This window comes from Marmota marmota, unplaced genomic scaffold (genome assembly GCF_001458135.2).
Source record: "Marmota marmota marmota unplaced genomic scaffold, marMar, whole genome shotgun sequence".
NCBI classification, from domain to species: Eukaryota; Metazoa; Chordata; class Mammalia; order Rodentia; family Sciuridae; genus Marmota; species Marmota marmota.
Window position 1 is genome coordinate 35,244,412 of NW_025999932.1, and position 17,780 is coordinate 35,262,191.

The following is a 17,780-nucleotide window of genomic DNA, read 5'->3' on the forward strand; positions in this document are numbered from 1 at the left end:
TGGGTAGCAGACATTTTGATTTGGTGGTCCTGGGGATTGAAACCAGAACTCCAGGCATCCTAGGCAAGCACTGGGTAGCAGACATTTCTAGAAAGATTATGAAAGAAGAATTTAAGGAATGCTGGAAGCAGCCACAGGGAAAAGGAATTATAAGGCTCTAGGCCTGAGGTATAGCTCAGTGGAGTGCTTTTCTAGCATGCATGAGGCTCTGGTTCAATCCCCAGCAACACACACACACACACACACACACACAGGCTTTATCCAGTCTCTGTCAGCAGGGATGTGTCTCTCACTAGACCCACTCAGACCCTGGTGGAGGGTTAGGAAGTTGCCTTCAGCATTCATGCAGAATCATTCTTGTGTTAAGGAGAACTCAAAAATCAGTCATCACACCTATTTGGTGAAGAAGAGTGGCCTGCCCATCCACCAAGAAGCACCTGAGGAGGAAGCATCTGTGCAGGTAACACCCCTGTTGCTAGATATACATGTGTTTTAGTCAGCATTTTTGTTGCCATGACCAAAGGACTTGAGAAGAACAGTTTTAGAGGAGGAAAAGTTTATTTTGGCTCACACTTTCAGAGAGGTTCAGTTCATGCTTGGCCAACTCCATGGCTCTGGGCCCGAGGTGAGGCAGAACATCTTGGAGGAAGGGTGTGGCTAAGAGAAGAGGGAGAGCTCTAGTCACCAGAGACAAAATATAAACCCATTGACCTACTTCCTCCAGCCACACCCTACCTGCCTACCACACACTTAATCCATTATCAGTGGTTTAATCCACCTTTAGGTTACAGCTCTCATAATCTAGTCATTTCACCTCTGAACATTCTCTTTTTGGTACCAGGGATTGAACCCAGGGGCATTTAATCACTGGACCACATCCCCAGCCCTTTCTAATTTTTTTTTTAAGTTGCTTAGGGCCTCCCTAAGTTGCTAAGGGTGGCCTTGAACTTGTGATCCTCTTCTTTAGCCTCCCAAGTTGCTGGGATTACAGGCGTGTGCCATCATGCCTGGCTCCTCTGAACATTCTTGCATTGTCTCACACATGAGATTTTGGGGACACCTCATATCTAAACCATACCAATGAGCTTCTCTGCAAGATTGCTCTAGACTGGTGGTTCTTATCTCTCACTGTGCAACAGAATCTTGTGGGGGCCTTTTAAAAACTCAGAGCTCTCTTTGTCAGTTTCTTTCTCCAGTTTCATGCTGCTGTTCCTCTCACATCAGATCTGCTGTTTGTCACTAGTTTACTTTGTACTTTCTGGGTTAGTTTACAGCCTATAAATAGGACCATACTATACTTGCTTTCTTATGTCTGGCTTCATTTGACATAATAAATGTTGAGATTTATCCACTTTTTGATATTAATAGTGTTACAGGCTGAGGTCTTCCAGGAAACTGAGGCAGCACAAAGACCCCCCTTAAAACCTCAATTCTTATGATCAAGTCAGAAAAATTTTAGATGTGTCACTCATAGTAATGGGCAATCAGTTTATTAGAAGGGATGGAAAAGGGGAAAGGGGACACTCTTGAGAGGGAGTGGGTCTTCTCAGAGAGGAGAGGGACAGTGTGCCTTTCCTGCACTCCAGTTTCATAGGGGAATCAGAGAAGTTTCCAGAGAGTCCTATCCAGGTCCACTTTTGACTGACAGCAGGATGATATCAGACTTTCAAGTCCCCACTGCTATGACAACTCTATGTCATTTTGGCCCATGCTTACGCATTATCATTTGGATTGTTAACCAATCTGTAAGAATTCTTACAGATTTTATGGTTAGGAGGAATTTTCCTTATCTCCCAAAGTTTCAGGATCTGGTCTGCAAAAAGGGTCACAAAAGTCTCTCCCTTCAGGGTAACTTGGATTCCTTTTATCGACATTATTTTGGGCCTGCATTTCTCTTGAAGATAACAGTTAGTTTGCTGAGGAATGTGACATATCCTGTCCACTGAAGCCAGGCAGGGCTGCAGGTAAATCGCTTCCTAGAAAAGAAAACATGTGGGGGTCAGCACAGTGGGCTCATTTTGTAGAATTATTCCCTTAACCTCCTGTTCCCACCATTCACATTTGTCTGTCCCCTATCAATAGTATCATTCCTCTTTATTGCTGAGTATATTCCATCAAGTGACTGTATCAAAATCTGTTTATCCATTCAGCTATAGATGGATATTTCGGTTGTTTCCAGCTTATTACAAATAAACATATAAGTTTTTGTGTGAACATATGTTTCTTTTCTTTCTTTTGGATAAATAGAGTGGACAGGAGTGACTGGATTATATAATAGATTTATATTTAACCTTTCTTTTCCCCTCAGTGTTGGGGATGGAACCCAGGGCTTCACACATGCAAAGCAAGTGTCCTACCACCAAATTATATCCCCAGACACCCCTCTTTTTTAAAATAAGAAATAGACTCTTGTTGTGTTGCCTAGGCAGATCTCAAACTCTCAGTCTTCCTGTCTCAACCTCCTGAGCAGCTAGAACTACAGATAGGCACCACCACATCTGACTGGTATGTTTAACTTTTTAAGAAACTGCCAAATGGGTTTGCAAAGTGGTTGAACTGATACGTTCCCACAGGCTGTAGGAGAGCTCCAGTTCTCTTTTGGCACAGCTCCCTCCTCTCTGGGACTCTACCATTCAGACTCTAGAGCCTTAAGATCCCCAAGTTCACAGCTTTGTCTCCTCACGGCAGGGAGTCTGCCAGTCTCAGCATCCCTCCACCAAGGCCTGCAAACTCTCTGGAGACTTAGTGGGGGGGGGCAGGAGGGGCTGGGGGGGTGCTGGCTGTGGTGCCTCAGGTCTGTAATCCTCAAGGCTCAGGAGGCTGAGGCAGGAGGATCAAAATTTCCATGCTCATCTTAGCAATTTAGTGAGACTCTGTTTCAAAATAAAAGCTAAAAAGGGCTGGGAATGTAGCTCAGTGGTAAAGTGCCCCTGGATAGGGACAGTTAGAGGGCTCATCACATCCCGTTTCTCAAGTATCCTCATTTTTCATTCTGGCTGTCTAATGTGTTAAAACCATTATTGCTTCTGTACTTGATGTGGCTTTGGGGTTGTTTCAGTTGGGGAGTGACTCTGGTGCCTGGTACTGTGTCCTGACTACAAGCAGAATGCAATACCACTTCTTGGGTGTGTGAGGCGACCAAGAGCTCCATTCTGGAGTTAGAAGAGATCTGAGAGGTTACAAACCTGCTTTGGGGCTTTCACCCCACTATCCCCAATGCTTTCCCCAGCCAGACGTCTACTTCCTATACTGACGCCCAATATCACTCTCTACCTTGAATCAAATGCCAAATAGCTTCTCCCGTGTTACTCTCCTCCCCTACTCATTTCTATTCTATTACCCTATTTCACTTTCTTTTATAGTACTTCTGAAATTATGTCATTAATTTGTCAACTCATTTATTAACTATTCTGCTCCATGTCAGCAAGGGCCCTCGCAGCTATCTTCACTCTGCTAATCATTGCCTAGGCGTCTGGACCATAGAGTGTTTACTTAGCATGTGCAAATCCCTGGATCTGATCCATAGCACTGAAAAAAAAAAAGTTATTATTTTTTTCTTTGGTGCTGGAGATTGAGCCCAGGGTCTTGTGCACACTAGGCGAGCACTCTTCCACTGAGCTATACCCCAACCATCACATTTATGTTGTTGAATTGGATCTGATTGGATTAGACTGCACTGGGAGGATGAGCTTTGTCACATTATAGAATTTTTACCCATTGAAATGTCAGTGTTTAATGTATGAGTATTTGTTGATTGACATTCTGCTTTGGTTTTTGATATTAACTTTCCTTTACAAAGGCATGTTTTTATTCTAAAATCTATCATCAGATTCAATCTAGAAATAAAATCATGTAAACATACAAGGCTGTGAATTCTGAGGTTGTGAAAATATTATTGTTCAATATTAAGTGATAGAATCATTTTTTTCCTCTAAACTTTCAGGACACTGAAAGAGACTTGAAACAAATGAGGCTTCAGAACATAAAGGAAAGCAAAATTCCAGAACAGAAATATAAAGCTAAGGTAATCCACATTTTTGTCTTTTGGCTCTGTGTGAGAAGCTGGCTGGGGGTCCACACCTGCAGTCTGGGTCACCCATGTGATTCCCCACACCTCTTGTTATTTTATGGAATAGCCCTACTTTGTGATGTTAGACTAATGGTTTTAAGTATATGTAATATTAAAATAAATTGATCTAAGGAGTTGTTATATTAAGGCTTTTATTGAATTGCTAAATTAAAGGATTTTTCCCCTTGTTTTCTTGTAGAGAGGAGTGAAGTTTGAAATTAATTTAGACAAATGTATTTCTGATGAAAACCCCCTCCAAGAGGAAAAGGTATGTTATTAAGTACACACATGAGAAAATGAGTGTGTCTTAAGTTTCTTGAAATTGTTTCACAGGCTGTAGGGAAAAATTGCTTAAATATTCCTAAAAGGATCTCTAGTATTCAAATGAGTCTTCCAAATACTTTTTATCCTTCTTCTTCTTTTTCTTAAACAGAGGTTATTTACTTAGGTAAATTATTATGTTTAAAATTATTTTTATTTTATGAAGAACCTATTTTCCTCACATTATTATGTTTTTATTATTGCCAAATTAAAATAGAAGACAGGATACATAGTTGACAACAAATATACTGACCTAAAAAAACTTGGGCAGATACCCTGGGCACATTCATTTTCGGTCTTAATTAGTTACTGATAGCTTTGTACATATCTCTGGGTAAATCTCAATTATGCATTTGGTCTCTCCTTGCCACAGAAGTAAATGCACATGTTTAGTAAATCCAAATCTCATTTTATTACTTGATTTCAACATCTTCTTTTAAAAAATATTTTTTTTCTAGTTGTAGATGGGCACATCTATTTATTTATTTTTATGTGGTGCCGAGGATCACACCCAGTACCTCCCGTGCAAGGCAGGCACTCTACCCCTGAGCTGCAGCTCCAGCCCATCTTGTTTACCTCATTTTTTATCATACCTGCTAAAAAATGTCAAAATTAGCTGATTGTTGTTCCATTTTACCTTCTCTAAATTCACCATTTAGATTACCAAAATTTAAGTATGAATGATCATATCTGATACTTATTTTTTTTTCATTCTCTGTGTGTGTGTGTGTGTGTGTATGTGTGTGTCTGTCTGTCTGTCTGTGGATAGAATCCAGGGCCCTGCACATGGCATGCAGACAAGCACTCTACCACTGTATTACCTCCCCAGTTCTTCATGTTCTTTATTATCTTAAAACTTTATGGAGCTAGAGGGGTAGCTGGGTGGTAGAATGTGTGTTTAGCATGCTGAGCCCTGGGTTCAACCCCCCAAACCAAACCCTCCACAAGACACCAAAAGCTTTTGTATGTCATCATTTCATATTTTTACAAGCATTTTGCTACATAAAGACTTCACTACAATGGTGAAAATTAGTTCCTACTTCTGTTCATCCATTAGGTCTCCAGGTGCCCCAGAGCTGTGGGATCAGAGCAGAGCAGGTCTGGGGAGTGGCACCTCCACAGGGCTTCTGTGACTGGAGGTGCTGAGATCTGCTTGCTAGAATGAAAGAATGGACTCCAAAAGCACTAGCTGCCAGGGTGTTCATCCTCTCTTATTCTATGCATCAATGTGCTTTAAACAAAATTGATCATTTTAGTATTGATTGTGGTGTATGAGGAGCAGTTTTAGGGACATAGTTGAGAATGCTGTGAAGTTGGGTCTGATTTGTGCACCCATATAGTGTCGGCTACTCCAGAGGCTGAGGCAAAAGGATCACTTCTGAGGTCCAGAAGTTTGAGACCAGCCTCGATAACATAGTGAGACCCCCTGTCTCAAATAAAAGACTGTTGTGTTATAGACTGACAGCAGGACCTGAGGATGCAGTGGGATGGAACCGAAGTAGAATAATATTGAAGACTTTTCAAAGTCCAGATAAAATTAAGTGCTCATTACAATTGAGAAGGAGAAATGAAAACATGGCTGTTTCTATCTCAATCACTGTAATTCCATTGTGTGTGTGTGTGTGTGTGTGTGTGTGTGTGTGTGATACTAGGGATTGAACCCAGGAGTGCTCTGTCACTGAGCTACAAGCTATATCCCCAGCCCTTTTTATTTCTTTATTTTGAGACTTGATCTCACTAAGTTGCCTTGGCTGGCCTTGAACTTGTGATCCTCCTGCCTCAGCTTCCAAAGTAACTCTGATTACAGGCCTGCAACACAGAGCCTGGCTATAGTTCAGCTTTTAAAACTCTATAGATTTGTTTGTCTTGCTTTTGAATATTATTGGGAACACAACAATTTTGACATCCTCCCCCCAACATGGCTTATTTCTCATGAAATACTGTGGAAATGCTTTAGGCAACGGACATACTAAATGAAACTTTGACCTTTGAGGACGGCATGAAGTTTAAGGAACATAAAAGTATAAAGGAGCACGAAGATTACACAGACAAAGCCTTTGAAGAACTCTGTAGCCCAGAAGCAGGTACGTGTTCCTGGAACTCTATGGATAGACGGAGCCTGTTCATCAGCAATCCATCTTGAACTCTGTCTGCCCAGCTTCCCCCAGTTCTTGTTTTGCATACCCCCAGACTCCGCCCTCTTCTCCTGCTCCACACTTTGAGGAGTTTCACTAGTTCTCTCTACAGCCTCAGCCTCTCCTAGGAGCTCCAACTTACCAATCTTTTTCTTTACCTGCTGGAAAAACTCACAGCCTTATTTTCTATTGAAAATAGCACGTTTGTTTTTTTCTTTATAAGATTCATTTAAATCAAACTTTTACCTATAATGTGGATTGTGAATATTTTCCCCAGTTGGTCTTCAGATCTCACAGTAACAACAGCAAATTGTGTGTGTGTGTGTATGTGTGTGTTCACTCAGGAGTAAACTTTGTAACAGTTGTGCAGGGCGTTCAAAGAAAACTATAAGATTTTAGTCAAGTAAAGACCACTTGACAAATGGAGAGAATTAGCAGTGCTTTAGATTGGAAATAGGCTTCCTCAATATATTTATGGCAATTTCAATAAAAATCACAATAGAATTTTTTTTTCCTGATGTGAGAAGATCTTGGCAGAGGATTGCAGAGATTTGTAATTAGCCAAAATATTATGAGAAATAAGAGCAGTGAAGGAAAACTTACCTTTTCAAGTATCAAAATATATGTTATACTCATTCAAACAGTGTAATCGTGGCATCAGGGAGAAGTGAGAGTTTAGAAACAAATCTCAGTATGTCTCATACATAATATAGTGCATGCCAGCAACCCAAGTCAATGGAAAGACAAAGGATTATTCAAATAAATGCTTCTAGACCAACTTGTTAACAATTTAGGAAAAACTGTGAAACCAGACCCGATGTAGTATAATGAAATAAATTTTTAAAAAATCAGTGTATGTGTGGAAATGTTACATTTAGAAAATGAAGTAAAAGAAAATAGGTCATTTTTTATGATAAGGAAGAAGTAGCTATTCAAAATTCATAGGAAAAATCACAGAATAAATTAGTAATAGAGTTGACTTTAATAACAAAAAGCTTTGGTAAGAAGACAACGCCAGACCTTAGAATTATTATTTCAATCATTTATTTAGAGTACATAATCATAAATGTCCACCATCATAAATAAAGTCATTATAACATTATTTAAACAGTGAAAACTTGCTAATGTCCTAAAAGTCCAGCAAAAAAGAATTAAATTATAACCTATTTATGAGACAGACTACTATGTTTGCTTTAAAATGGTTGTATAGAAGAATATTTAATAACCCGAAAAAGATATGTAGCTGACTAGAAAAAAGCAAGTATGAGAGCAAATATCACGTGGAGACCATTTTTGCCCCTGGTACTGGGGATTGAACCCAGGGCTGCTCTACCACTGAGCTACACGCCAGTCCTTTTCATTTTTATGTTGAACCTCACTAAGTTGCTAAGGCTGGCCTTGAACTTGCAGTCCTCCTACCTCAGCCTCCTGAGTTGCTATGATTACAGATGTACGCCACCACACCCAGCCCAATGTTTGTTTTAAAGCAAAACAAAAATGTTATAAAATTTTAATAGCCTCTGGATGGTGAGATTATGGGTGGATTTTTATTTATTTTTTATATGATTTTTAGTTTTCTTATAGTGAAAACATGGTAATAAGAAAATATGAGTTATTTTTTAAATTAAAATGGAACAGATTGTGTTCTGTTGAAACTGATTAAAGAGTTTTCATACATGACTCAATGAATTTGTCCATTTGTGCCACTAATATTTTATTAGCACTTAATTAAATTGGCCAGTCAAACAGTAATAATAAAAGAGCCCAGAGAGGTATCTACTTGGGATGCTGAGGCAGGTGGGTCACAAGTTCAAGATCAATCTGGCAACTTAGACCCTGTCTCAAAATAAGAAATAAAAAGGGTGGGGCATGTTACGCAGTGGTAGAGTACCCTTGGGTTCACTCCCCATTATCACACACCAATAATAATAGCAAAAACAATAAAAGCAAAAGAATATTTAAATATGTTTGTAATTTCAGTCTTATAAGTTCCAGTTCTGGTTTTGCACATACCAGCTGATAGATACTGGCTCAGCTACCTAAGAACTGTTAGGTGCAATTAGTCACACTTTGGTTGCTTTTGAACTAATGAATTATTTTTTTATACTCAGAGTTTTTCACTCTGAATGTTGCTGCCACAGAAAACAGGAGGCAGTGGGATACCAGAGTGCCTCAGACTCTGATACAAATGATGGCAGCTGCTGATGTCACCTCCACGTGCTCCACTGTGCCTGATGGTGAGTCTCTGGATCAGCACCAGTTGACTGATCGCAAGGGAAGACTAGGGGTCCCAAACCACTGTGTGGCTCATGCTCATCCTGTTGGAATAGTTTCTAGTTCTCACTACAAGCCCTTTAGATTTTGTACAGAACACTTTGCAAGGACATTGTTTTGGTTTCTCCTCCATCCCCAGAGAAACTTGCCTGATAATTATCCTAGAAAATTGGACACCCTAACCAGGCACAGTAAAGGAGGAAAGATCCTTGAAGAGAGGGAGAAGGTCCGAGGAAGGCAGTAGACTTGATTTATTCTCTAATCATTTCCTTGTAATTCTATGGCAGGTCATTTTTTTCACCAATAAAATTGTTAAGTAAAAGAGTTTTTCCTAGGAGATTTAGAGAGTTCACAGTGCAGAGATGCACATAAAATTGCTTTGTAAACCAATGTGCTACTTACATGTGTGGAATGTTTTGGACTTAATAATATTTTCAGCCCAATTCCTGCATTTATTTTTGAGGTTCTGATGTAGACTTTACTTAGAAAAGGTTCACAGCAACCGCCGGGAGTTATCTTTGTAGGCAGTAAAGATTTTTATTACTTATTTCCTGTGTTCCTCTTGATTACATGGCACTGAGAGAGACCTAAAATTTAAACTGTGCTGTAAATTGAAATATGTAAGTATAGTTAGCTTTCTATGTCCTCAGATTCAACTAACCTCAGAAGAAAACTATTAAGAAAAAATCCTGCATCTATACTGAACATGTACAAACTATTTTTCTTGTCATTATTCCCTAAACAATAAAGTATAACAACTATTTATATCATATTAGGTATTTTAAGTCATCTAGAGATGATTTAAAGTATATGGGAGGATTTGCATAGGTCCTGTGCAAATGCTGTACCATTATATATAAGGCACTTGAACTCTGCAGATTTTTATAACCTTGGGGCCTAAAACCAATCCCTCTTGGGTACCAAGGGATGAGTGTATATCCACTGAAGTAAATGTAAGTGAATTGACTATTGACTATTTGATAAGACAACTGATCTAACAAGACATTGAAAGCACAACTTAAAATAAGCAAATAGATTTTTTTTTTTTGTACCAGGGATTGAACTCAAGGGCACTTCGACTACTGAGCCACATCCCCAGCCCTATTTTGCATTTTATTTAGAGACAGGGTCTCACTGAATTGCTTAGTGCCTCAGCATTGTTGAGGCTGGCTTTGAACTCACGATCCTCTAGCCTCAGCCTCCTGAGCTGCTGGGATTATAGGCATGCGCCACCATGCCTGGCTAGATTAGAATTTTTATCACAACAAAAAGACAGTTTACAACCCCCCCACTAAAAAGACTCTTCTACCCATCAGCTATGTTTTCTATAGGTTTTTTATTTAAAAAATAAGGGGTGGAATTAATCTAAGGTTCTAATATTCTGTGACTTCATAAAAACTCAAATAAAAAGCATTTTTATTTTTAATAATGGTTTCCTCTTTAGATGGCCAAGTTATTGTGACTGAAGGTGTTTTAGAAAATAGGAAGCAGTGGCAGCAGGAAGCACCAGGGACTTTAATGGATGCTTTGGCAGCAGCACCTCTTACAAGCAGCTCATTTTCTGCCAGTGAAGGAGAGCCTGGTATGCGCTTAATTTTTAACTACATAACAGTTCCCTGAGAAATTTTGTCAAAGATTTGTAGGTGCAGAAAGTGGATAACGATTCCTTCAACCTGGAGAGGAGATTGAGAGGAGATCCATCCTTTTCAGGAGCCAATTTGTTTTGTCTAAGCGAATCCCAAATGCTATTAACAAATGACATGAACTTCCAAGGACAGGGGCATCATTTTCTTTTTTTCTTTTTTTTTTTTTAAAGAGAGAGTGAGAGAGGAGAGAGAGAGAGAGAGAATTTTTTAATATTTATTTATTTTTTTTAGCTTTTGGCGGACACAACATCTTTGTTTGTATGTGGTGCTGAGGATCGAACCCGGGCCACATGCATGCCAGGCGAGCGTGCTACCACTTGAGCCACATCCCCAGCCCGTATCATTTTCTTTAACATAACCAGCTGACAGCTGATGCCAAGTGCCAGCAGCTCTGAAGCTGATGATCTAGTATTGCTTAGCTTTACCTGGGAGAGACAGTTTATGTCTGACTGTTTTGCAGGTGGACTCATGACTATCCTTTGGCAATAAAATTCTTCTGGATGTAGTTTGTTTTGTTTTGTCTTCAATTTTTAGCAAGATTTTGCTCTTTTTTTTTTTTTTATCTGGAGTCTTACATGGTGCCCAGACTGGCTTCAAACTTCTGGGTTTATATGATCTTCCTGCTTAAAAGACTTATTATTTAATTGCTTTTTAGATTTATTACTAAGCCATTTCTTCTCCATCAATACATAAATATCATTACCTATACTTTATCCTTTGACTGTTTTATGATTTTTATACTATGATGGTATAAATTCCTTTCGTAAAATTTTAGAGGTACTGGGGTTGTGGGTCAGTGGTAGAGCACTTGCTTAGCACATGTGAGGCACTAAGCTTGATTCTCAGTACCACATAAAATAAATAAGTAAATAAAGGCACTGTGTCCATCTATAACTAAAAAAAATTAAAAAAAAATTTTAAAGGATATTGAGTGTGAATGAAAGAGAAATAGTAGTTCATTTCTGTCAGTGAAGGAGAGCCTAGTATGCACTTAATTTTTAACTACATACATTTACTTTTATAATACCATAAAAGTTATTTTTCATGGGTTTTACTCCTTGCAAGATAATCTTGTTGGTGTGGGGGATCAAACGCAGGACCTTGCAAATGCTGAGACACACTGAGACACACCGATGAGCTTACCTTTAGCCTGTTTGCAGTATATTGGCAGGCAGCACTGAATAATTGTTACGAGTGGACACTGTACTTAGACAGAATGGGAATAACTTCTGGCTCTCCTGCTGCCAATATGATAACCAGTCTTATCTTCCATTTCCTTATTTGTAAAATCAGAGTTATGGAAATGTCAACTTCAATGGATTGTTTTAAATATTAAATGAGATAATGCATGTAAAATGTCTAGAAAGTTACCTAAATGTAATAAATTATAGCTTTTTTAAAAAAAATTTATTTAGAGACAGGGTCTCTCTGAGTTGCTTAGGGACTCATGAAATTGCTGAGGTTGGCTTTGAACTCGCAATCCTCCTGCCTCACCTCCTGAGCTGCTGGGATTACAGCTAAATTATAGATTTTAAAATAGTGGTTTTACGGGCTGGGGATGCAGTTCAGTGGGAGAGTGCTTGTCTAGCATATGCAAGGCCCTGGGTTCAGTCCTCAGTACTGCAAAAATAAATAAACAAAAAAATAAAACAAAATAGAGATTTTATTCAGCCATAAAAAATGAAATTATGTAATTTTCAGGAAAATGAATGGAACTTGAGAACATTATGTTAAGCAAATCAAGCCAAACTCAGAAAATCAAGGGTCATGTGTTTTCCTTCATATATGAAAGCTAGAGAGAAAAAAGGGGGAAAAGGTGTGTGGGGGAGATCTTATGAAAACCAAAGGGATTTCAGATAGGGAGGACGACATTTGTGCTCCCTGCCATAGCCTGCTCTTAAGGTATAAAAGGGAATTTCAGAGTCCCCTCCTGTACCTGGATGGGCAAGTTTCTCCTGTAAGTCAAACGAGTAGCATCCCCCCACCCCAAAACCAAAGCAAATTACCATATTGAAGAGGTCTGTTTCTCTTAGCCCCAATGATATTACACCCAAAGTAGGAGAGCTGGATCATGTGGTAGTTCTATTTTTAGGCTTTTGACTGTTTCCCATAGCAGCTGCATCATTTTACCATGCCACCAACAGAGCACAAAAGTTCCAATATTTCCACATCCTCGCAGACACATGTTCATTTCTGCTTTTTAATGGGGTCATCCAAATGGAGATGAGGTAATATTTCACTGTGGTTTTGATTTTAATTTCCCTGATGATAAATGATATGGAACATCTTTCCATATACTTGTCATGGTAGGGGACAGAGAGATCTACACAGCCCCTTAGCTCTTCTTTTTTCTCTCTCTTTTTTTGGGACAGGGTCTCACTAAGTTGTCAAGCTGGTCTTGAGCTTGTGATCCTTCTGCCCAGTCCCCTGAGTAACTGGGATGACAGGTGTGTGCCACTGCGCCTGGCTCTTATTCTGTTTAAATGGAGATGATTAAAGTTTCATGGTTCAATATACAACTGTAGGATTTTTGTTGTATATTGCTCATCAAGTGTATAGGCTGAGCTGCTTTAATTTTGCTGTCATTTCGTTAACAGTAGGAACATTAAAACAATGGCTTCCTAAAGAAGAAGAGGGGAAGGTGGGAATGTCCTCTGGCATTGAAGGAGATGAGGAACAACTGGAACCAGGCTCTGATGGTGATACGTAAGTGATACATGACACAACCATGGATTTGACTTCACTCGGGTTTGGAGTTTGAATCACAATGCTTGGATGGTTGGGAGACATTTACATTGAGAGACTAAAATTGGGGCTGGAAATATAGCTCAGTGGTAAAATGCCTGTCTAGCATGAGTGAGGTTCTGAGTTCAATCCTTAGTAGGAAAAAAAAAATCTTGAGAAACTAACATTAAAACTGACATTAAGGAATAGTAATACTCCTGGTATCTCTAAAAGAAATAAATACAAAACACTCTAGAGCTGGGTACAGTACAGGCCAGGTACTCAGAAAGCTGAGGCAGGAGGATTGCAAGTTTGAGACTAGCCTGAGCAATTTAGCCAAACCCTGTCTCAAAATAAAAAACAAAAAGGACTGGGGATGTAGCTTAGCAGTAGAGTACTTACCTAGAATGTGTGAGGCCCTGAGCTCAATCCCTGGTACAACAAAAACAAAAACCACTCTGGCATTATAAACATTGTATTTTTTTTTTCCACCAAAGCTCTGCTGAAGATGAACTCACAATTTAAAATTTAAAAATAGAATCTAGCACAGTTGCACAGGCCTGTAGCCCCAGCTACTTGGGAGGCTGAGGTGGGAAGATTCCTTGAGCCCAGCAGTTCAAGGCCAGCCTGGGGGCGGTATCACAAAACCCTTTCTCAATCAACAAAGCAGAAACTTGGAATCTGCTAGAGAAAATAGTAACACAAGTTGATTAAGACCATAAAAATTCAGATAATATAATTATCCTATGAAGATTTTAATACTAAATATTTAAAATTATTCAATTAAAATAATTAGGAGGCTGGAGATGTAGCTCAGTGGTAGAGTGCCTGCTTAGCATGCACAAGAACCTGGGATTCAATCCCCTGCACCACCACTACCAACAACAAAAGAAACAAGAGAAAAAAAATAATCCCTCAATGACGAACAGGAAAATTGCCTTGTCTGGACTGCTATAACAAAATACCCGGGACCAGGTAACTTACAAATAACAGATACTTCCTGTTCTAGGTGTCAGTAAATCCAAGATGAGGCATTCAACAGATTCGATATCTGGTCGGGGCTGGCTTTGGGGATCATAGATAACACCTTTTAGTTGTGCCCTCACATGGTGGAGGGCAAACGAGTTGCCCCAGGCTTCTTTTATAAAAGCATTAATCCCATTCATTGGGGTTTTACCTTCATGACCTCATCACTTCTTAAAGGCCCTATCTCTTAAAACTATCACATTGGAGGTTTGGGTTTTGAATTTTAGGGGGATGCAAACATTCAAACCACAGGAAAAATTTTGATAATTAACTAACTAGAACTTCTGGAAATTGAAAAAATTCTATAGGTAGAAATTAAAATTTAAGCCCCAGGGGCTGGGAAGTTATAGCTCTGTGATAGAGTGCTTGCCTAGCAATCTGAAGACCCTAGGTTCCATCCCCAGCACCATAAAAAGACAAAAAACCAAAATTCAACAAATAAACAAATACCTGAATAGATATAGTTAATGAAGGAATTAGTAAATGGAAGACAGGTCTGAGGAAAAAAGTTTTCTACAGCAATAAGATATAAAACTATTAGATCTCTAAAAGAACCAAATAATCTTGAATCATATATATAGGAAATATATATAGGAAAAATCAATACTTTTAAAGAGAAGAAGAAAAATATCAATAGGACAAACAGTTGAGTCACCACAAAAGAAAGGAATGGTTATTTTTCTCTCTTAAGAAATAAAGAGCCTCACCACCATTTGACCCAGTTATCCAACTCCTTGATATATACCCAAAGGACTTAAAATCAGCTGGTAAATTGATGGAACTGGAGAATATCATACTAAGTGAAATAAGCCAATTCCACAAATCCAAAACTGAATGTTCTCTCTGATATTTGGATGTTAACACACAATAAGGGGCGGGGGAGGGAAATATAGAAGTTCACTAGATTAGACAAAGGCAAATGAAGAGAATGGATGGGAAGAGGAACAACAGAATGAATCGGACATAACTTTCCTGTGTTCATATATGAATATACAACCAGTGTAACTCCACATCATGTTCAACCACAAGAATGGGATCCTAATTAGAATAAGTTAAACTCCATGAATACGTCAAAATACACTTTACATCATGTATACCGAAAAAGAACAAACAGAAAAATAAAAAAGAAATATAGAGCCTGCATTAGAAGACTTACATCTGATGATACACACCATGTCTGAGGTGGAAGAACCAAACTCAACTCAGAGAAGTTGCAACCAAAATAAACAACAAAGGATAGGTCCAGAAAATGAAAAGACTACACACAAAGAAGTCACCCTGTGGAAAGCCACGCAAAGTCCACGAACGATCACTGAAGGAGAGCCCAGGGCAAGACATACAGCTAGACAGTTCTCATCAGCAAGTGGGGAATTCACATCAAAACACCCAGACATGGCGAGAGTGACCACACAAAGTGCTGCGAGCTGCTGGGGAAGACTGGCTTTTCCTGGGGGCGGGTGCAGGACATGAATTGGAAACTGAACACTCACGATTCCACATTATCCATTCTCCAGCTCCTCACACCATGTGCCCAAGGAGATACACAGGAGGACATGAGTTGCCAGATGAAAGGGAGACCTCAATGTCCCTCCGAATGGGGACGGAGTGTAGTTGTATTAGCTGGTGAGCCAGGCTTCCCTTGAAGCCAAGAGGCTCATTTCTCTATCACACAACAGCATCCTCATGTGCAAGGACAGCTGGGTTCTGCAGCAAGGCTCAGTCTAGTGATCATCCCTCTACAGAGTCCTTCTTCTGTCCCTCACATCACTGCCATCTGTGGAGCCCATCGAGGCAGCTGTAGGTCAAGGTGTGGACAGAACAAGAGGTTGACAATGGCATGAGATGGACTTGATCCAATGCTGCTTATGTCCAGTAGGGTCAGGTTTGAGTGGGAATAGATGGCAGGCTCTGCTGCAGTAGTCCATTCAGAGATGGAGTAACTGTCAGTTAAAGTGAATGAGCTGGATCTGCAGGCATCAGTTGAGATGAACCTCCATGATGGAGTGAGCGGAGCTCAGCGGAAAAACAAAGGCAAAGAGCACACGGCGTAGTAGTCCAGCACACATGTGATGCATTGTCAACATGCAAGTTTATAACAAAATACAACTTATAATTTTATGAAAAATGATGAAAAATGTGAAAGAAGTTAAGAGTCATGAAGGTCCAATACATGTGTAAAAGGGGTTTCCAAAGAAGGGAGTGGGGAAAAAACAATATTTAAAGCAATGACAGCTGTGAACTTTTTTATATATATATTTTGAAAATATCTGTAAATTTATTTAAATTAGATTTTTATTTTACATTTTAAGAAATTTTAAAAATCTGGGAGAATACAAAGGACAGTATAACAAAACACTCTCATTCTCCTGATATAAAAATAACAATTAAAAAATCATATCAGTTTTTTTTTCAAGGGCTAAAACATTATTTTTTATTTTTATTGGTTGTTCAAAACATTACAAAGCTCATGACATATCATCTTTCATACATTTGATTCAAGTGGGTTATGAACTCCCATTTTTACCCTAAATACAAATTGCAGAATCACATCAGTTACACATTCACATTTTTACATAATGCCATATTTGTGACTGTTGTATTCTGCTGCCTTTCCTATCCCCTACTATCCCCCCTCCCCTCCCCTCCCATCTTCCCTCTCTACCTCATCTGTTGTTGTTCAATTCTCGCCCTTGTTTTTCCCCCCCTTTTCCCCTCACAACCTCTTATATGTGATTTTGTATAACATTGAGGGTTTCCTTCCATTTCCATGCAATTTCCCTTCTCTCTCCCTTTCCCTCCCACCACTCGTCTCTGTTTAATGTTAATCTTTTCCTCATGCTCTTCCTCCCTGCTCAGTTCTTAGTTGCTCTCCTTAAATCAAAGAAGACATTTGTCATTTGTTTTTAAGGATTGGCTAGCTTCACTTAACATAATCTGCTCTAATGCCATCCATTTCCCTGCAAATTCCATGATTTTGTCATTTTTTAGTGCTGCGTAATACTCCATTGTGTATAAATGCCACATTTGTTTTATCCATTCATCTATTGAAGGGCATCTAGGTTGGTTCCACAGTCTAGCTATTGTGAATTGTGCTGCTATGATCATTGATGTGGCAGTATCCCTATAGTACGCTCTTTTAAGGTCCTCAGGGAATAGTCCGAGAAGGGCGATAGCTGGATCAAATGGTGGTTCCATTCCCAGCTTTCCCAGGAATCTCCATACTGTTTTCCATATTGGCCGCAGCAATTTGCAGTCCCACCAGCAATGTACAAGTGTACCCTTTTCCCCACATCATCGCCAGCACTTATTGTTGTTTGACTTCATAATGGCTGCCAATCTTACTGGAGTGAGATGGTATCTTGGGTGGTTTTGATTTGCATTTCTCTGACTGCTAGAGATGGTGAGCATTTTTTCATGTACTTATTGATTGATTGTATGTCCTCCTCTGAGAAGTGTCTGTTCAGGTCCTTGGCCCATTTGTTGATTGGGTTATTTGTTATCTTATTGTTTAATTTTTTGAGTTCTTTGTATATTCTGGAAATTAGGGCTCTATCTAAAGTGTGAGGAGTAAAGGATTTGTTCCCA

At 39.3% G+C, this 17,780-nt stretch overlaps 1 protein-coding gene across 3 annotated transcripts in view; it reads left to right on the forward strand.

Annotated features, from left to right (window-relative positions):
* The window catches only part of Nek5 (NIMA related kinase 5), a 64,262-nt gene that overhangs the window by 37,697 nt on the left and 8,785 nt on the right, over positions 1–17,780 (forward strand). For all 3 annotated transcript variants that reach the window (XM_048800891.1, XM_048800889.1, XM_048800890.1), the window contains 7 exons: positions 368–460; positions 3,944–4,024; positions 4,269–4,337; positions 6,348–6,474; positions 8,637–8,762; positions 10,244–10,381; positions 13,043–13,151. In XM_048800891.1, coding sequence (XP_048656848.1) covers positions 368–460; positions 3,944–4,024; positions 4,269–4,337; positions 6,348–6,474; positions 8,637–8,762; positions 10,244–10,381; positions 13,043–13,151 — 743 coding nt within the window. The remainder of the gene's footprint in view (positions 1–367; positions 461–3,943; positions 4,025–4,268; positions 4,338–6,347; positions 6,475–8,636; positions 8,763–10,243; positions 10,382–13,042; positions 13,152–17,780) is intronic.